This window comes from Exophiala viscosa (genome assembly GCF_022695815.1).
Source record: "Exophiala viscosa unplaced genomic scaffold EDD37scaffold_3, whole genome shotgun sequence".
Lineage (NCBI taxonomy): Eukaryota > Fungi > Ascomycota > Eurotiomycetes > Chaetothyriales > Herpotrichiellaceae > Exophiala > Exophiala viscosa.
The window spans coordinates 1,050,996-1,069,745 of record NW_026944355.1 but is presented as its reverse complement, the minus strand read 5'-3'; the positions used below and the strand labels follow the sequence as shown (position 1 = coordinate 1,069,745).

The window sequence follows — 18,750 nt, the reverse complement described above, 5'->3', positions numbered from 1 at the left end:
ATTGCATGCATGCCTCACTAATGATATTCTTATGTTCCACTAGAATGATAATGCTAACATGAATACTTCACATAACCTGGCAAAGCTCCATGCAGACCAGTGTCCTGTCCCAGATTTGCTTGTCGTCTCTTCACAACTCATACGCGTCAATGGCAACACCTTCCAACCCTCCGTTAATACCAACAAGCCTAGGCCTGCCAGCCTTTGCACCGTAAACCATCTCCATGAGTTTACCCTTTTGCCTTTCCCGGACAGCTCGAAGATAATCATATGTCCCTTCCAAACCCTTGATCTGTTGATCAAGTACATTGGCACTGTCAATGCTGACAGAGTCATTCCTCCTTACAAGCGGGCTGACCAATTTTCTCCGAAGTGTCTCTAGGTTGACTTTCAGTGTCTGCAATCTGCCATGGTGCTCCATCAGGAGATGCTTGTTGTTCACCGTCCTCGCTCGTACACTCGACAATAGCTGTTTGTTCTTCTCGTACTTCCGCAGCATCGCCGAGTTGGGACCCATGAGTTTAGTCCAGAGAGATGATAGCAGGTCACTCTCCAATCTTTCTTGCGTGTCTGTCTCTCTGACGACGGTTCGTTGCAAGTTTAGAAACTGGCGGTCAATTGATTCGAACAGGGCGAACAGTGCGGTCGAGTGAGTCAACTCGCTGTTGATGGATTCCTCGAGCACATTCACGAACTCATGGAATGTCCTTGTGAGGGTTGTCCTCGTCCTCTGAGGTGAACTCGCACCGAAAATGTCGGTCAACATTTTCCCCAACGGTGTTGGTCCTTTGGACGTTTCGAGCAATCCGCCCCTGTTGAAGATGCCGTGTAAATGGTCAAACACCACACCTGTAAAAGACGCCCCTTGACCGGACGACACACCCTCCAGTTCGCGTTTCGCCCAGTCCATGACAAGCAGGATACTGTCAACGTCCGAGTCGACATCTGCAAAAAACCGTGTCAACTCCAACCCGAGCGTCTTCAAGCTTTCAGACAATTCGTCAAGCGAGCGAACGATCATTGGTGCCGATGTCATGTTTGCGCTTCTGACTGACTCTCCGAGATCCCATACTGCTACACTTGTTTCCTGCAATGCTGTGATCTGCGCATATCCATTCTCCGAGTAGAAGATCAATGGCTCGAAAGACTTTGCCAAAGTCGATACTTTGACCAAATCAGGGACTGGCGGTGGAATTGGCGGGACCAGAATAATGCGTAACAGGGAAGCAAATAGAATAGTCGTTAGTACTGTAAGAAACGTCGTTGATTTCGTCTTGGTCATGGCGTCAATTTTTCTCTGAATAAAGTTGAGGAAGGGTACAAATGGCTCTCGATGCTGAACGTCCGCTCGAAGTTGAAAACGAATGTCTGTGATCAAAGTCAGCATCTCGCCGCGCATAGGCAGTTGGTGACTGTTTACAATTATTAGGATTTTCTGGTGAGACTGCCTCTTCTCGATCATAACTTCCAGTCTTTGTGTCGCGTTGAACTTCTACCTCTGGCGAACGTTCTCGTACTGGCGAATCTGTTCCTGCAGGCAGTGGAGTATTCACCGCTATTGTGATATCTGGATCCCCGTTCATCGCATCTGAGTACAACTCTGGACTCGTCTGCCGCGATCTCGATGGACTTGTCGACGGTCGCAAATCGTATTTTCCATATGGATCCTGTCTGAACCACCCACTCGCGTTGGAGTTTCTGCCCTTGAATCCCGGCGGCGACCAGGGCAACCCATTACTCGATCTGTCGTCAATTTCACTTTCTTCGCGGTCTGATCTGAAGTCCGGGAATACGGGTGAACGGCGTTCTTGTTCTTCGAAGTCTTCGATAGATGCCTCCAACGAGTGATTGTCGTCCGCCATTCCTTCGGTATCGAAACGGTAGCCAGGCGCAGCAGGCATCATGGCAGCCATGGTAGAAACGGTTGAGCATAGGAAGGGATCATCAAGGCAAGGCTGCGAAAGAGGTCAACGCGGGGCAAACGGCCAACAAAATGGTCGCCTTCAGGATCGTCACCCTTGGTTTGCACAAGGATTTTTTACTGATTAGCGATTGGGAGAATCAAAACAAGGACAAAGAGAGGCGCAATCAAAGTCTCAACTCAGGGTAAGATTGAAATGCACGAAAGTCATGATGTTTGATACCATGCAGAAAGAAAAGTCCATCTCTCCAGAATGCGGGACATCTGCACAGCCCAGCCCAACCTCTTTGACACGTTCATCGACATGCGACAGGCATGCAAGCACTACCGATGATGGTAGGCACGGCACGCGAAAGGCAGGGTTGGTAGCGTAGGCTGTACAAGTGTGCAAGAGAAATGTGAGACTCGGAACCAAATGTTGGAGGCTGGGACAGCTGGCAGGTCTCTTGGAGGGGAAGGTGTCTACCAATCAGAACACCAAATAAGGTCAAGACCAGCATTTCTCCATGCAAGGGCGACCGGATGGTTGCGTCTTTAGCTTCTGCCAGATGAATCAATGGAAGTCCATCATTGGAGACATGAAGGAGTCCAGCGAACTCTTGCCTGGCTTTATGGGCTTCTGTTTCGCAGGGTTGCCTAGTTCCGGCTCATGTTGCAGGCAGCATTGACATTCCGCACAGAAAACGAACCCAAGGTAGAATGGTACCTGCACACGCGGAAACAAGACTGCCCAGTATGGCATGTTTGAGCAGAGAAGTAGATGCTTGATTGTTTATCCCTCGCAGCTATTCTGCCGATCGCATGCGAAAACGCAGGTACGCCCAGAAGGTAACAAGGAGCTTATGTACAGAGAGCTTTCCACCCGGACTCTCCGGGCTTTCTCAGCGACTTTCGGTATGCAAGTCCAATGGTACATCAGATTAGGTAAATGTACGCCTTCGCCGTCTTTGATGATACAGCAGCCGATCTTTCCGTCGCAAAAAAATGTGAGGACGAGACAGTCGAAGTCGAACTTTCGCCTTCGCAATTTATGGTGATCGCATTTATTTCTTGGTCTCCTCGCGCAACCAGCTGGTAGAGAGTCAGTACAAACGATGTAGTAATGGACTGTAGATAAACTGACGTGATCAGGTCATTTCGGTCCTTGCCCTTCTTGAGACCACCGAAGGCCATCTTGGTACCAGGAATGTACTTCTTAGGGTTCTCAAGATACTCGAACTGTGGTGAGATTAGAAACTGTGCTCATCATGTAGATTGAGGCGGACGGGCGACATACCAAAGTGTTCTCGTTCCATTCGATGTTCTTTTGCTTGTTGGCATCTGTGTAGGAGAAGCCCTCAACGGAACCAGTGTGGCGACCGAAGAGACCGTGTAGGTTTGGCCCGATCTTGTTGCCTTCCGACTCAACGACGGTGTGGCACTGCGCGCATCTCGTTTTGAAGAGGTTGGCACCCTTCTTAGCGTCACCTGCGAAAGAAAATTGTGAGCCCATATTCTTGTCTTCGTCTCTTCGCACCTCCTTCGCAGCAGCTTCTTGGGTTTGTTCGTGCAGACTCGGGCCGTCGTCATCATCTAAATCGCCTGGAAAGAGTACTGTATATCCCCATGCCGCCATATTGAATGTAAAGATAGTAGCTATAGGTTCGATGCTCGTATGGTTGGTTCTCGATAGGTGTTATCTCTCGGCGGCGTGTCTGTCAGGCAACGGCGGCAATGAGTGTGTAGCGGAGTTCGCGAGTTGATGCAGATGACTCGGTGAGACATTGCTGTTGACGTTCGCTTGAATTTGGAGCCCATGTTTGCGCCCACGAACCGTAGTGAAGCTGCTGCGAAGCTGTGGTGGCCACTGCAGGGGAAAAGACACTTACCGTCCTTGAAAGAGTCGTCCTTGCCCATTGTGAATTCTTACGACTGTAGGTCGATCAGGCTAGTTGTAGGAAAGAATCGAAAGGTGTTTAGACTATGAGCAAAGCTCTGAGGTATGAATAGCGTTGTATGTGGTAAAGGGAAATTGAAGCAAAAAAGCTGAGCGAAAGGGAACCGGGAAAATTGTTATGTATGACGGAGACGAGTAGGCGAGCGAAGCACCACAAGAGCCGGAATCGAGCCCGTTCTTTGGTTGCTTTGGAGCCTCTGAGGCCTTTTGCAATTGCTTGCGTTGCTAGCTGTGGCTACCAAAAGTGGCGCTGTATCCACGTCTTCCGGCCAATTACCGCCACTGCATTGTCATTCTTGGGATGTTCGGGCCTTTTCGGGCTTTGAATCATTTCGGCCAGAGCGATAAAAATACATAGAAGGTCCATATGCCATTTTGCCGAAACAATAATTGTTGTTCTGGACACAGTGTACGTCTGTTCTAGGTGTTCAAGCCCGGTCTACCGTAGCAGGTATGCACACGCACTGTTCGTCACAGCATCGAGAAGACGACACCACAGCCACAAGCAGTCACTATGACGTCTATCTCATTCGTCGGAACAGCGGCAGCAGGAGCTCGGGTATCATGACTACCAACATGGCTACAGCTGATGCAGCGTCACAATATCATCATGCTTGGCTGTGTCGATGTCGATTGCCTGAGGCTCGACACCACCCTACCTAGCCATCTTCATACCTCCCACAGACTCAACTCCCACAATGGAACTTTTCTCCGCATTACTGTGATAGGGTCGCCCAAAACTCATCCAGCAACTCATGCCTCTTCACAGCCAAATCGAAATCCGCATATGGTTGGCCCTGAGCGTATGCCTCGTACAGACGACCGATATTCTGTCCCTGTGTAGGTAATGAGGTCCATTCCTCACCGCCCTCGTCGACTTCGATATCCTCAACCTCTCCCCTTTCAGCATTCGAGAAGCGAATACTAATAGCCTTTGCCATCTGTGGCCCTGCGCTTGCAAACTCAACTGCAAGTTCCCCCTTTGTGCCATATATTCTCCACGTCGACCCAGGATTACCGATGAATCTGTCTCCAGCCCTCAAATGAAAGCTGAATACCGCTGCAGGTGTCCTGTCCAGTCGTCCCTGCAGAAGAATCTGGTCTGGGGTGTCTTTGTCGTAGAGCTCCTCCGACAACGACCCATCATCTTTCATGACATGCATTTGTGGTCGCAAGTTCACGGCCATGGGAGTGTAACTTCCTGGCTTCAGCTCGCCAACGGCATACAGGATGGAATCCAAGATGTGTCCACCATATATGGTCAGGAGGTTACCTCCGATCTTCCTGTCCATGAAGTAGTCATATCGCTCGCTGGCTGCGTTGTTCTGCCACACATGGATTGCTCCTTGGTAGTTGACGCTGTGGATCTCACCCAATGCACCCGTGTCGACGAGCTCCTTGACTTTTCTCGCACTTGGTGACATTCGACCTTGAAAACCCACGATCGTGTTGAGGTTCTTCTGTCTCGCCAGCGCGGCCATCTCCTTTGCTTGCTCCGTCGTTGCTGCGAGGGGCCACTCTACAAAGACGTTACGTCCTGCTTTGAGCGCGGGCATGGCGACCTCATAATGAGTATCGGCTCGAGTGGATACGACATAGAGGTCAACATCGGGATCGGATGCAAGTCCTTCGTAACTGTCATAAGCCTTGGTCGTTGGAGGCAGGTTATGTGCTTTGATGGCAGCCTTTGTAGATTCAAGTGATGAGTTGCACAGTGCAACGATCTGGTAATTGGGAGACGATGCAAGTCGCGGCAAGTGAGCCAAACTTGCCCATGTCCCTGGCTTGCTCGAAAGGCCAACGATACCTACTCGAATGGGGGCCATGGCGCCGGGTTATTAAGTGTTTGTGTTGTAGAAACAGAGGCCCAAGGAGTGTCCGGCTCACATATATCACTACAGGCTACTTGAAGAATGGAACAGTCATTAGTAAGCCTTGTCCAACTTGAGAGGGTGATGGTGGTACAAGACGTCAGTCTGCTGTTTGAGGGATTACAAATAGGGTGAGACTCTGGTAGATATCCTATACCGAGGTCATTCGACACTACTCACTGTTTGCCTTGCTCGCCGTCTTTATCCATCTAGTCAACCCTCTGCATTTCAAGCTTACGCGAGCGTACATATTGACGATGCAACATAGGCCAGAAACGTCGCTCGATTAGAAAGAAGCTTGGTCTGCGGGTTTTGGTTCCCTGGCTTCATCGCGTCCGATGGTTGAAACGCTCATTTCACCATGGTCGTCGAACTGCTTCTCACACAATGCTACTATAAGTCAATTGTCCTTGATTCACCAATGTATCGGCAATCCGTGATTCTATGTCCTTTCCCTTGCATCTAACGCATCGTGATGGCGTCTGCTGTACACGCGTGGCCCCTATGTTCACGTTTCATCGTATCACGTAGCGTTTGCTCTTAGCTCACAATTTTGGGCTCCCGTCCCCTACGTGCACACCACCTGCACGTAGTCAATGTTGCCCATTCTGCTTGGAACTATCATCAATCTCGCAGAAGGCGCGGAAGGTGACCAACTCCTCGCCTGTGCTTTCCACAACCAACTCAGCCGTCGCACCAACAAAATACACATACCCTTCCTTCAGGTCCTCCGTCTTAGGACCGACACTGATCCTGCCCGAGCCAGTCGTGCAGATCAGGATGCTCGGCCCAGAGAGTCCCTCAAACGTAGCCTTTGCACCATCCTTTTTGAGCACAGTACGCACAACGGCGAACTCCTCAATAGGCGGATCGTACAGTAGCGAGTCGCTTCCCGAGCTGTAGGCTTTGTCGTTGAGCGTGACGTAGGGGTAGTCCACGGGCTTGAGCAGTTGCTGCTCCGGAGGGTCGTGGTCGTAAGTCAGAATGTCGGTGAGAGTGTTCACGTCCTGGAACTTGGGCGTGAAGCCAGCGCGGATGACGTTGTCACTGCTGGCCATGCACTCGATGATGTCTCCCGAAATGTATGCGTGAATGTCGTCGGCCTTGAGATACATTGCCTGTCCAGGCTGGAGCTTGACGTAGTTCAGGAAGAAGAGCACAAACAAGCCAATGTCTTCAGGGAACTGGCTGTTGCAGCGCTGAACTAGCTCGCAGAGCTCCTCGGAGGTGTTGACACTGGGACCCGGGCTAATGGAGCCGGACTTGGCAAGCTCGAGAAGGTCCTTGGACCTTTCGGCGACGAGTTTGCGGTCGGATTTCATGAGCGAGCTGAAAGCTGCTTTGAGGTGGGATTTGGCGTCACTGGAAGAAGATGAAGTGGCAACTTCTTCTAAGCCTTTTGACTCCGCTTCGCCGACAAGCTCCCGCAGAGGCGTGATGGTGGAAAGGAAGTGGGCAATCTCTTTCAGTGGTCGGAAGCCGCAGAGGCCTTCGAAGGGGGTAATAGCAAGGGTCATTTCGGGCTTGTGGTTGTCATCAGGGTAGTTCTTGGGGTCTTTGGCATGGAGTTCTCCGGCGAGTTTCTTGTTGGGATGGGCTTGGATGGAGAGTGCCTTGGCGATGGACAGCACTTTGAACAAGAAGGGAAGTTTTTTGTTGTACTTGGCCGTGATATCGGTGCCCATCAAGGCTTCGTTGTCAGACACGAGGTCGATCAGCGAACGGCCGGTAGTGAGATCCTTGGAGGGCAGTGACGGGTGAGTGCCCATCCATAGCTGAGGTCTTGGTCAGATGATTGTGATACAAGGGGCAGACTCAGGGCATACCTCAGCGTAAGGCTTGTCTTCTTGTATAGAAAAGTTGTCGGATGGAGTGGCCGCTGCATATTTGGCGGCGGCGGAATCCTTGCCCTTCTTGCCTTGTGTATGTCAGATAATGATCAAGCCCTGTAGCTATACTGTCTACTCACCCCACTCGTAGCTGTTGCAGCCTATATACCGGTTAATCAGGAATTAGGGGCTGGAGTCTGGATATCAGACTGACCGCATTGAAGACGAATGAGAGGGACCTGCATTTTGGTTGAGCCGGCAGATATAGGCGATGATCAGGATTCTGTGGGTTCGAAGATAAGAAATGAATCTGTCAATCCCCGGATCTATATTCGAAGTCAGGAGAATGTGAAGATCTAGCGGTGAAAGGGGTCAGGTGTGGCTTGCATCAGTATTCTTTCTTGACAGATTGTAAATGGAAACGTGGGTGGGCAATTGGCCAGACCAGCCGATACAGATATTGAGCAATGATCCACCGTTTGACTACGTTGCAGCATCTCCCCTCACAACAGTGCGATGTCCCGGCATCGCACCAATCAGGGGCACTAAGTCACTGTTGCCCTCTCCAAGATACTTGACGATGCGTAAAGCCTCACCATCTCGGGCTCTCCTGTCTCTGCCTTTTTCCTTGTACATATAAACCCACACTTATAATCGGACCTCACAGGCCTGGAACTCTGTCCCTGACCTTGACCGCAGCATGATTCAACAGTCTGGCTAAGAGCGCGTATGCCATACCACCTACTCTGCTGACACATCAGGCGCGCGTCTTCCCGATCGGTGGTCATTGAGTTTGCACGATCAGACGGCCGGCCTCCGCAGTCGTTTGTCTTGATCGCAAGGCTTCGTTGTGCACAGCATTCGCTGTACTACCCACCCAAAATGAGTGGCCGGCCCCGAGGAGGCCGTGGTTTGAGCGGCCGAGAGGGCAAAGAAACAGATCTTGAAAACGACCTGCTTAGCCGAGCCGTCGAAAGTCTGCGGAAGGCACAAAGTTACAACGACCAGTCCAAGCGGATAGGTCAGGACATTATCGCTCTTGAAGAAGAGATCAAAGCAAACGGACGTATGTTGAATTCCATTTGTTTCCCCCCGAATGTTGCTATTGCACCACCTTCGCTGTAAGTCAGGCATTCGCAATTGAGAGAACATGTCCGCCCATATTCGATCGCTAGCGGTCACCGTCCTGCAATACTGTCTTCTATTTGTTCTGTGCTTCTTCGAGTATTCTGTCAAGATCTTTAGTAACGTTGACCATCCAGATTCTACTCCTGATAATCACCGCCGGCTTGATGCACTCTACCGAGAAAACCTGAAGTGCGCAGAGAACGAGAAGAAGGTACACGATGACGAGGATATTATTAACAACCTAGCCATCCTTGCCACTATGAAATCCAATGACGATCTTGCGCCGAGAAACGGTCAACCCAAGTCGCGCAAGCATCAGAGGCCTACAATTGAGTCAGATGTGGTAGTGGAATCTCCTGGTCCAAGTCCTGGGGATGGCCGCCTTGAAATGATGAAGCGGGTCAAAGGTGCTGCTCCGCGAAGTTCTAGCACCGCCAGTCAAAACCGAGCAGCAACCGTCCCCAAGGACGACGGCATTGAACCGCATAAGGGGGTTCAGGCAGAAAAGGCTGGTCAACTCATTTCCGGAATCGAAGTGTTCTATAAGTACCCGAAAGACCAACAAGAGAATGAAGAAGGCGTCGGCATACACGGTATCATCAAAAAAGTCTGGCAGGAAAAGAGACCGTGGGTGGCAAGCCAGTTTCTCGTATGCATGTTATTGACTTAATGCCAGGATTCAGTACGATGTTCGAGATCCTGAGGACGACGCTTCAGGAAAACAAACAGTCCGAAAAGCCACGGCACGAGATCTTGTCCCGATCCCGCAGACCAACGTTGCGACTGCTCAATTTCCTATAGGCGCTACTGTCTACGCCAAATATCCCGACACCGATACCTTTTATCGAGCAAGAGTCAAGAGCTTTCAGAAGACCATCTATAGTCTGAAGTTCGACGAGGATGATAAGGAAATGCTCGTCGACGTACGATTTGTACTGGACCCGAGGATGAGGTGATGCTCGAACAGGTGTTGTTTGGTGGCTGGAAGCCGCCAGTCGTTGCATTGAAGTCCACAGTATTTGACCGAGAGCTTTTTGTCTACTGCTTGAGCTGACCCTTACTTGCCAGATAAGCCGCGCCTGAGTCCGCCCATATCTCGTACACCTTGACCTTGTTGTCCTTATCGAACTCAAGCGCATATGTAAACACCTCATCCCAGCTCTGTCCGGTACTGGTCCAGGTGAACCTAGCCTCTCCGCGACACGATACTTTCAGGACGTCTGGGTCGACCACGAAATTACTGAAGCGCATATTCTCGTATTTGAGATTGGATGACAAGAGCTGGAAGTACTCTTTGAGGCCAGTCTGCCCCCTAAACTCTCGCCCCAGAAATGCCGCTAGTTGCGGCAGGCCATGTTCGAGAGCAAGGACGTCATCGGAGGCAGAGAAGTGGCTAAAAATCTCTTCGGGAGGCTTTTGGTCTGCGAAGGTGTTGCAGAAGCCTAGAGCGGCAGACAGCAGATCTCGTCGCGTCGTTGAGGGCATTTTTATCCTTGAAATCTGGAGCAAAAGACTTTGATATTATGTGTTTGTTCGGCTTACCAAATGCGAGCCGTGAAATTAGTCAAAAGTGCGGAGTGTTGACCGAGGCTCCGATTTCGTCAGCAACTTTACCGTCACAGTCAAGATTCCTTCCACTTCTATCACCTTAATCCCCTCATTTCCCATATCGCCATACACATACACATAGACAACACCCGAACTGCTGGATAGCTGTTGTCTGGTTCGGCCTTGCATACTGTCGTTTTGACTTTCATGATGCGTATTGTTTGAATCTGCATGTGCCATACACCGGCCAACATCGCCCATTATGGCTCATCCCGCCGAAGAACTCCCCTCCCACGCCTCCCCTATGATCTCTCCCATTCCACGCCCTTCAGCCGGCTACCTAAGCAACTGGTCTGATCTTCACGATGGCGCTCCTGCGACGCCAGGCATACCGGATAATCTAATCTCACCTGCTTTCACACCACCGGCCACACCAGGAGCTAGCACCCCTTCGCGGCATCTGCATGCAGAACCGAGATCAATACCCGTGGACACTTCCCTCGATGACCCTTCCACAAAACAACCTCGTTTGGTCGAGAGACTACCGAACGTCGAATGTCTAGTCCGTGCGCGAATCCCAACGACGTCGGGGTCGGAGATGTTTCTATACCTATATCAGAATGACTCCGACAACAAAGAACATCTTGCAATTGTGTTCGGGAATGACATTCGAAGTCGGAGCTTGGATTCTGAGCGGCCGGGCGAAACAGAGATGGACCGTATGATCAGAGGCGCATATGTTGGAAGATTACGACCCGGCAGAACGAGTTCGAGGATTGACCCCGACAAACACAGAAAACCCCCGAACAAGCGCGCAAGAAGTGGCTCGGCGCTGAAGAACGTCACCATGGTTCCCGAAGAACCGGTTGTAGAAGGAAACTCGGCGACGTCTGTGCAGCCTCCACCTGCAACCCAGGATGAACAGAACTCCGAACAGCCCCGAGGCAAGGAGACTGGTCTCGAGCCTCTACTGGAGGCTGTCGAGATCAGCTCTCCTGGAAAAGCTCCTTTCGTGCGGATTCACTCGGAATGCTACACTGGCGAAACAGCCTGGTCAGCCCGTTGCGACTGTGGAGAGCAGCTGGATGAAGCCGCTCGGTTAATGTCTCTACCAGGTTCGTCAGGCGGCGTTATTGTATATCTGCGGCAGGAGGGGCGAGGTATAGGTCTTGCCTCAAAGCTTAAGGCATACAATCTACAGGATCTAGGGAATGATACAGTCGAAGCAAACCTTCTTCTGCGGCATCCGGCTGATGCTAGAACTTATGGTCTTGCAACAGCTATCCTGCAAGATCTTGGAATGGGCACAGATAGCGATGCCCAGAAGCCTGAGCAGGAAAGGGGTATCAGACTCCTGACCAATAACCCGGATAAAGTCAGAGCTGTAGAAGGTCCGAACAAAGAAGTGCGTGTTCGCGAAAGAGTGGCTATGATTCCGATAGCATGGAGAACATCGGGCGTGAAGGGCGTCCGAGGTGCCGAGATCGAGAAGTACCTGGAGACTAAAATTGGTCGAATGGGGCACATGATCCACGAAGAATAGGGTCTCTCGTTGGCCGTGGTCCCAAATCACTGGTCAGCAATGCTGACTCCAAAGGATCTCACAAAACTGAGACAGACAGTCTTGTTTGGGCATAAATATGGACGACCACAGGGCGCTTCTTCTAGGTCCCCATTCCGAGTTTGCAGGATGTGCGTCGGGTTGGAAGAAAGTGCTTGAGTTACGACAGTCTCCAGCGACGAATTGTGTCCGGCAATCACAGAATGCCCACGACCGCACGCAAGAGTCCAGGCAGTATGACCGATCTTCAGGATCTCCGAGCACTCAAGAGGCTTGACCGCCAAATGTCGCATCTCCGCCACCTTTGCTCCTGGCCGTTGCAATGGGCAGGCTGACCCATACATCTGGCCTTCTCTGCCCTTCTCTGCCCGAAACCTGTTTAGGGCCAGAGCACTGGATGAAATGCGTCTCAAGGAGATGCGAAGCCTGACCGACATTAAGAGAAAAACACCATCAGCTAGCGCACGCACCTCTTGTGCCTCGGGCCTCAGTGTTGTGGTGGCGACGCTTTGTGCAAAGGTCAGAAAAGATGTCAAACCTAGTTGTCGTTGTACAGATCAATCAGATGAGAACCTATATAGGCAGGAAGATGACTCGGAAAAGTATGAACATACATATCGGAGTTGCCATTATTGGCACAGAATCTATACACCTGCTCAACCACATCAATGGGAGCGAGGGGCTGTTTATAGCAGAGACAGACATATTATATCATATCATGGGACGAGCTTTGTCGCCATAAGTTTGCGCTTCAGTAGTGTCGTATCATGCTTTAGGCTGTACTGCACTTCCCGACATGAATGATGAACATGGCCGCTGCCAACTTGCTGTCTTGTAACCGCACGATGCTCACCATATCCCCAACCACAACTTCCTCTTCCTCTTCTCTTGTGGTGGCGGTTGCGTCTCCGTTTGCTGCACCTCTGCCTCCACCTCCTCCTTCCCCTTCTCGCTTTGTCGTTGTTTGATCCGTCTCGCAAACTCAGTTACATCATCACCAACCTTCCCACCTCCAGCAATCACATCCCTGCCCGTAATCGGCATATCTCGCCCACCCGCTTCGCGCTCCTTGACAGTCAACCCGTCATCCCAGGGCACCAAACCCCTAACATCAATTCCCTGCTCCTCCTCAGCATTCAGATCCTCCATGCCATGTGCGCGGCGGTACAGTCGCCGTTTCTGTGCGTCCCGAATCTTTTGTTGGCGGGACTCATTCGTTTGGGCTGTAGTGTAGTCGATGTGCAACTTGATTACGGATAGAGACTCCTTGACGTACGTGATGGGGTGGAAGGGCAGGCTGGAGACAGGCGGCATGAGATGCGCGTAGGGCGATGTCTTGAGGAATGTTTGTGTAAGGGTGATGAATGCCAGAATCGTCAATGTACCCTGCGATTATAAGCATTAGCATGACTGGTCCGCAATCCAGCACCATGGCGGCGCATTTGCGTGCTGTCTGCCTGCCGGGCTGCTCCACAGCATGGACGTGGGCGCAAACTCACCATGGTAATCCAAATATGAATCCACCGGTCCGTCAGAAACCAGTGCATAAATGAACCCTTTTCGGGGAACATGTGAGGGTACGTTCTCGTCTTCTGATGTTCTTTCTCCTGCTCCGTCGAACCCTGGTTGTACGCCGCGGGTCGCCGGCGGGCTGCGAGTCGCGAAGGATGCGACGGTGGACGGAATTTGTCTGGTTGTTCGAGGACGATGGGCCCTTTGCTGTTGGGGGGTGGTGTCGTCGTGGAGGATGCTGCGCGGAGGAACATTCTATATGAAGAGGATGGGAGGGCTAGAGGACTCTGTCCGCGTGCAGCGGTCCGTAGACATTGCTGGCATATTGACAAGGTTTTGGCTCGGGATGCCATTGCTGGAACGTACTTCAGACTGGCGATCCTTGAGTGCTGCACTGTAGAAATTGGATGTCGTGCGGGACAGCGGACAGCAGTTTGAGCTTCAACGGATGTACTTTACAAAGTACAACTTTTGGAGTACGGCAGCGATCTACATGAGGTTCTTGGCGGGCCAATCACATCCTGCACGGTACATCGAAGAGATGCTATGCGATTAAAAAGATACAAGTCAACTACGAAGTAGACACCAGACCACCTGAAGACTCGATCATAGGCAATAAGATAGCATTGTTGGGTTGATTGCATCAATTGTGTCTTGCAGACTCATATATGTAAGCAAGGAAAGCCAACGACAGTCTCCTATGTCGCCGTACCCTCTCCATACATGAAAACTTCTAGCTGTACAACCTCGTCATGAGGAGGATTAACATATGAAAAAAGATTGTCGCTGTTCAAGCTGACAATGCTAATTTGTATGGCAAACCAAAATGCTGTCCATAAAAAAGTCCCTTGCCGGTAACTCTGTCATCCGTCCAAAGACCAAAATTGAATGCAATAACCAGACATGGTGGATCTTCAACAAGTCCACTAGACAGTAAGAACTGAAAATCAGAAATAGTGGTATGGCCGTATTGACCCTATTTCAACGCCAATGAACTCAGAACACCTAGGTCCGTAGGTAGGTGGCCAACTCTTTCTCTTTTCGTACAGGATATCAAGGAACGCTATATTGTCGTCGAGTGTGGAGAATAGGAAACTTTTCGGTCAAAGCAAGCGTGGGCGGGACAATGTGTCCCAGGACTATCGGTAGATGGATCCAGCTGCAAAGATGCTGTTGGCAGCAGCGGCTGCCCATTCATTCTCTTCGTAGGGCGGCGTAGGCCAAAGTGCAGGTACATGGTCTTGATCTTTACGAGTCTTGGTAATGTTCAAAGGTAGGGTGGGGTTTGAGGTGTTGGCATTGAATGAAACACCATTCCTTTTGGCGGATGGTGATGGCGTCAGGTAGGCACCTTGCATGGTCGGGTTGCTGGTTATATGGGGTAATGACTGTCGGTTGTAGTCCTTCTGCGCTAGAACAGTACGTTGTGTTTGCTCTTTGGAAGGGACATTGGTATCGAGACGCCGAACCGCACGATTGGCAGACCTCATCGCCTCGTCGAGTAGTTCGTCGGCCTCTTCAGGTGTCTCATATTGATTGATCTGCAGAGGGCGACGTGTCCGTGCCACTGCTACCGTTGATGCAGGAGCATTAGCAGCTGCTGTGGTACTGTTGACGTTCTCACTTGACCGCGATGAGCGTGGGACGGAGTGTGTCCTTTTCAATGAACCTTGGTTCGATGACACTTCTGTCGAGGTGCTTCGTGGCTTGGCCCCTGAATCGTTCCGGTCCAGGCTGTATCTAACGTTTTGCAGTATCTTGTCCAGGTCAGAGAAGTCGTTGTTATTCTCAGGGATGACGCTGTCAACCATGACTGATGACCGATTTGACCACGGGATGTGTGCAGCATTTGCCTCGACATCATCGCCGTTGGGTGACGCCAGTCCGTGTCTGCCAGAGAATCGTCTTGCTCGTTTTCGTAAGTGAGAGAAGAAGCTCTCTTTGTGACCGTTAGGTGGGGAGACAAGGCCACTGTTGGCATTCAACGCGCGCTCAGCGTCTTGGCGGTGGACGTCAGCATAATGATTACCGTGTGAGTTGATCGACAACTGTCTGCCAATCTTCTTCGACTTTTCGTCGGAAGGCTTTGACGAGTTGGGCTTGGACTCGTCCTGAGCCGTGAACGAGGAAGTTGCCTGTGCTGTGACAGCGTTAGGCAACGGCGAGATGGGGCGGATGGATGGTAGTATCGGCATTGGTGCTGCTCCGGTAGGGTTGGTTCCATTGGCCCACGTTGCGCGTTTGTTAGCTTGGGGGCGAAGCCTGCTGACAATACCTTCTGATTCAGGCTGTACGCCCTTGGCAGAGTCAGGATTATGTTGAGGAACTGCAGGGGCACTTTCCCGTGCAATCAGCGATCTCCGGAACCAGGATGGCTTGGATGTAATCGTTGGAGTCTCGACCATGTCCTTCGAGCGGAAACTCAAGTCCGAATGTTTGCGACCAAGTAATCGCGATGACGATTTTGGTCGAAGAGGGTCGACGGCATCTGTGAAGAATTCATGCCCCATGGCTTGTTTTGAGGTTGGACGACTCTTAGGATCCCACATCAGACACCAGGTCACAAAGTTGCTGAAGGCCACTGGCCATTGAGGGGGTGGCAGGATCGTCTCCATGGCGTGAGGGGCCATCTGAGAATGTCAGCAAAGTACCAGGTAATTTGAGTATAGCTGTATGACTTACCTTTGGGAACGAGAACCCGAGTTTTTGCGCCAACTTTGTGCCATCTCTCCATTCACCACCTCCTACACGGCTACCTGACTTGGTATACCAGTTGCCAGGGCTTCCCATGATTTCACACACGCGCCACACTTGGTCGACTTCATTTCCTCCAGGAAACAAAGGCTTGAGCGTGGCCACTTCCACAGCCATAGCACCAATAGCCCAGATATCCACAGGAGCAGAATATTCGCCAGCACGAAGGAGGACTTCAGGTGCTCTGTACCACCGTGTAGAGACGTAAGTAGTATATGGTAACCTGGAGTGGGTTTCGCGGGCTAACCCGAAATCGGCAATCTTGATGGAATATGTCGGAGGTGTTGACGGTGGGGTTACCAAGGATGAGTATCTGCTGAAAGTGGATTGAGAGTCTTGCGGTGCTGAAGAGGTGACGAGGATGTTCTCTGGTTTGATGTCCCTGTGGAAGAAGTTGTGTATATGTATGTGATCGAGGCCAGACAAGATCTGGTACAGGATGCTCTTGACACTTCTAGCATCCAAACACTTATGATCGCGAGCTTTCATCAATTGATAGAGGTTGCCGTCCATGTACTCCATGGCAATATGGAGCTTCTTGCTGAATGGGTCCAAGAAGATATCCAGAGCTGGCACCAGGTGTGCATGTGTCGGCAGAGTTCGAAGAAATATGACCTCGCGAAGTTCCATGCAGGGTGTAAATGATTCAAACGTCTTCTTCATCGTCTTGATAGCCACCTAAAATATGTCAGTCATTCCCGCTAGAACTCAAGTTCAGTTGCCGTACCATGGTATTTCGCCGAGCGACACTGGCGCCATTTGCCCTTACTCTTGCAAGATGCACACTTCCAAAACTACCATCTCCAATTTCCCTGATCACTTCGAACCGATCTTCCAAGGCGGTCAACGTATATGATTGTGGCCTGTGGCCATAGTCGGTGACAGCCATGACTGCGTTGTGGAGTCGTCGTGCTCAAAGCCTCACTTCCAATGCGCTTCGTTCCAAGGATATACCGGCTTGAGTTGTTACTTATGGGACTTGCCCAACGCCCATATAAAGGGTTGCTCGATGACCTCAACACGTCATTTCCTTCTTCACTTGCATTCAAAAGGTCCCAGTGAGCCAAAGGGAGGCGCAACAGAGGGTCGTATAGAGGGCGGTCGTCGGTCGATTGAAGATCGCTGTACTCAGACGTTCACGAAGGTGGTGAGTAGGATGGTAAGTGACGATGAAGTTCGAACAAGAGGATGCTGGTGAGGATCAAGGACCCAGTTCGAAAACGTTGGAGGTCACCAAGACAGCTAGCTCTGGGATTGTCGACTGTCGGAAGGAGACCCGCAAGGGGTGGTGCAAGAGTGGATAGAGGATCCCCTTTCTTGATTGACACCGGGGGGGATCGCTATAGGGTCGAAGGACGTGTGTAGGGGGTGGAAAGTGACAGATGTTTTCGGTTGTGTTGACGATGTGCTCGGACAATTTGCTGCGAAATGGGAGGCGCGCCCTGGCTTGTGATGAATCTGGCAAGGGGCAGATGCGTGAGGCACAGGTGGGAGCGGCGGATGTGGACGAGCCGATGACAACGTGCCACACGGGCTTGCTCACCACTGCGGGTGGTGAAATTACTCTGACGAACACTGGTTTTCCAAGCAAAGACAAAACGACAAAAAGAATAATGGGAATAGGAGATGAGCTTTTTCGCCCATGAGTGATGAGGGAGAACGAGGTCCCAGCGAAACAACGGTGTACTCGTACGGGGTGTCAGCAACGCAGCACCTTGCGTTTGCGTTGCCTGAGTCGACACCAATGGGGTTAGAAGGCTGGAAAAAGGGCAGGCTGTCAGGCTTGGATTAGCCCCGACGGAGCCAATGCAAGCACCATGGTTAGCCTAGCTCTAACTAACCCTTTCAAACCTCCGACCCAAACAACCAGGCCACCATCCGCCCCATGGTCCATCGCTTATCCCTAATATTGTGAGCGGAAGCACCATTAGTTCGCATACCCGTCGGCTTGGTCAAAGGTCAATTGCTTGCCTTTGCGGAAAAATCATCTACCAGGTATAGAAATACAACCAGAGAATAATGCCCATTGCAACACCGTCTTGAGATAAGTTAGGGACTCTTTCACACATCTTACCGTTTCCGAGATCCCAGAGGTCTCCGTTCTGTCTGTTCCTTGGGCTTATAGTTTTTCGGTAGTAATGACAGAACCCCCGGTTATGCAATCTCGCCAGAAATCCTGGGTTGCCTATTTTTTTGTTGTCAGGGCCGTTGAAAGAAGAAGGTCTAGTCTCATTCGTGGATTCTCGCCCAATGCTGTCATGACATCCTGTCACACTATTGAAGGCGAGATCGGTGGCTCCGGTGGACGCTCCGTGAAGCTCTTACTGGCCGTTTTGTGGTCAAGTTCCAATAGGGCCAACAGCCACTTCACGGGGGAACGGGTATGATCTCAATAGTTGGCAATACTCTGAAAATGCCCACACCTTCAGCGAATGACGATAATCGTGTGCACCAAAATCGGTCTCCGCTTGTTTCGACATACCTAGAAAACATCCAGGTCCTCTGGGTCTTTCGCTCGTGATCGCATCTGGTTTCAAATCAGATGACCTTGGCCCACGGTCTACTTGTTTCTCAGAAATCCCCAAGATGCACGGTGAATGGTGCTGCCAGTGTATTGCCAACGGCACTCTCCAGCCTGCAAGGCCACGCCACGTTGCGATGACCAAGATAGCAGCATCATAACTGGATGA

At 51.1% G+C, this 18,750-nt stretch overlaps 10 protein-coding genes across 10 annotated transcripts; 2 read left to right on the top strand and 8 right to left on the bottom strand.

Annotated features, from left to right (window-relative positions):
* Window positions 1-8: 8 nt before the first annotated feature.
* EDD37DRAFT_625931 (uncharacterized protein) lies at window positions 9-1,438 on the bottom strand. Its single transcript, XM_062816273.1, has one exon. It carries the CDS (start codon window positions 1,397-1,399, stop codon window positions 131-133), a length of 1,269 nt encoding a protein of 422 aa, XP_062671840.1. The 5' UTR covers window positions 1,400-1,438; the 3' UTR covers window positions 9-130.
* A 627-nt stretch (window positions 1,439-2,065) lies between these two features.
* On the bottom strand, window positions 2,066-2,813 carry EDD37DRAFT_323002 (uncharacterized protein). Its single transcript, XM_062811480.1, has 2 exons — window positions 2,519-2,813; window positions 2,066-2,462 (listed from the first exon to the last, which is right to left on the bottom strand). The coding sequence occupies exons 1-2, from the start codon at window positions 2,661-2,663 to the stop codon at window positions 2,218-2,220; spliced, it is 390 nt and encodes a 129-aa protein (XP_062671839.1). The 5' UTR covers window positions 2,664-2,813; the 3' UTR covers window positions 2,066-2,217.
* A 151-nt stretch (window positions 2,814-2,964) lies between these two features.
* On the bottom strand, window positions 2,965-3,413 carry EDD37DRAFT_656944 (cytochrome c; the record flags this gene model as incomplete). The annotated part of the gene is made up of 3 exons (XM_062818866.1): window positions 2,965-2,992; window positions 3,045-3,139; window positions 3,198-3,413. 3 exons carry the CDS (start codon window positions 3,411-3,413, stop codon window positions 2,965-2,967), a joined length of 339 nt encoding a protein of 112 aa, XP_062671838.1.
* Window positions 3,414-4,546: 1,133 nt separating this feature from the next.
* EDD37DRAFT_322794 (uncharacterized protein) lies at window positions 4,547-6,002 on the bottom strand. The gene has a single exon (XM_062811479.1). It carries the CDS (start codon window positions 5,681-5,683, stop codon window positions 4,574-4,576), a length of 1,110 nt encoding a protein of 369 aa, XP_062671837.1. The 5' UTR covers window positions 5,684-6,002; the 3' UTR covers window positions 4,547-4,573.
* Window positions 6,003-6,321: 319 nt separating this feature from the next.
* EDD37DRAFT_648400 (mannose-6-phosphate isomerase) lies at window positions 6,322-7,802 on the bottom strand (the record flags this gene model as incomplete). Its single annotated transcript, XM_062818006.1, has 4 exons — window positions 6,322-7,503; window positions 7,555-7,646; window positions 7,698-7,718; window positions 7,772-7,802. 4 exons carry the CDS (start codon window positions 7,800-7,802, stop codon window positions 6,322-6,324), a joined length of 1,326 nt encoding a protein of 441 aa, XP_062671836.1.
* A 516-nt stretch (window positions 7,803-8,318) lies between these two features.
* Window positions 8,319-9,970, top strand: EDD37DRAFT_322728 (SAGA-associated factor 29). Its single transcript, XM_062811478.1, has 4 exons — window positions 8,319-8,623; window positions 8,820-9,312; window positions 9,362-9,700; window positions 9,754-9,970. The coding sequence occupies exons 1-3, from the start codon at window positions 8,440-8,442 to the stop codon at window positions 9,639-9,641; spliced, it is 957 nt and encodes a 318-aa protein (XP_062671835.1). The 5' UTR covers window positions 8,319-8,439; the 3' UTR covers window positions 9,642-9,700; window positions 9,754-9,970.
* EDD37DRAFT_322716 (transcription elongation factor S-II) lies at window positions 9,540-10,324 on the bottom strand. The gene has a single exon (XM_062811477.1). It carries the CDS (start codon window positions 10,168-10,170, stop codon window positions 9,724-9,726), a length of 447 nt encoding a protein of 148 aa, XP_062671834.1. The 5' UTR covers window positions 10,171-10,324; the 3' UTR covers window positions 9,540-9,723.
* A 1-nt stretch (window position 10,325) lies between these two features.
* EDD37DRAFT_322715 (GTP cyclohydrolase II) lies at window positions 10,326-12,171 on the top strand. The gene has a single exon (XM_062811476.1). It carries the CDS (start codon window positions 10,496-10,498, stop codon window positions 11,774-11,776), a length of 1,281 nt encoding a protein of 426 aa, XP_062671833.1. The 5' UTR covers window positions 10,326-10,495; the 3' UTR covers window positions 11,777-12,171.
* A 366-nt stretch (window positions 12,172-12,537) lies between these two features.
* EDD37DRAFT_625916 (uncharacterized protein) lies at window positions 12,538-13,752 on the bottom strand. Its single transcript, XM_062816272.1, has 2 exons — window positions 13,294-13,752; window positions 12,538-13,180 (listed from the first exon to the last, which is right to left on the bottom strand). The coding sequence occupies exons 1-2, from the start codon at window positions 13,657-13,659 to the stop codon at window positions 12,644-12,646; spliced, it is 903 nt and encodes a 300-aa protein (XP_062671832.1). The 5' UTR covers window positions 13,660-13,752; the 3' UTR covers window positions 12,538-12,643.
* Window positions 13,753-14,253: 501 nt separating this feature from the next.
* Window positions 14,254-17,195, bottom strand: EDD37DRAFT_322687 (male germ cell-associated kinase). The gene is made up of 3 exons (XM_062811475.1): window positions 16,788-17,195; window positions 15,989-16,738; window positions 14,254-15,936 (listed from the first exon to the last, which is right to left on the bottom strand). Exons 1-3 carry the CDS (start codon window positions 16,947-16,949, stop codon window positions 14,446-14,448), a joined length of 2,403 nt encoding a protein of 800 aa, XP_062671831.1. The 5' UTR covers window positions 16,950-17,195; the 3' UTR covers window positions 14,254-14,445.
* Between the last annotated feature and the right edge of the window lie 1,555 nt (window positions 17,196-18,750).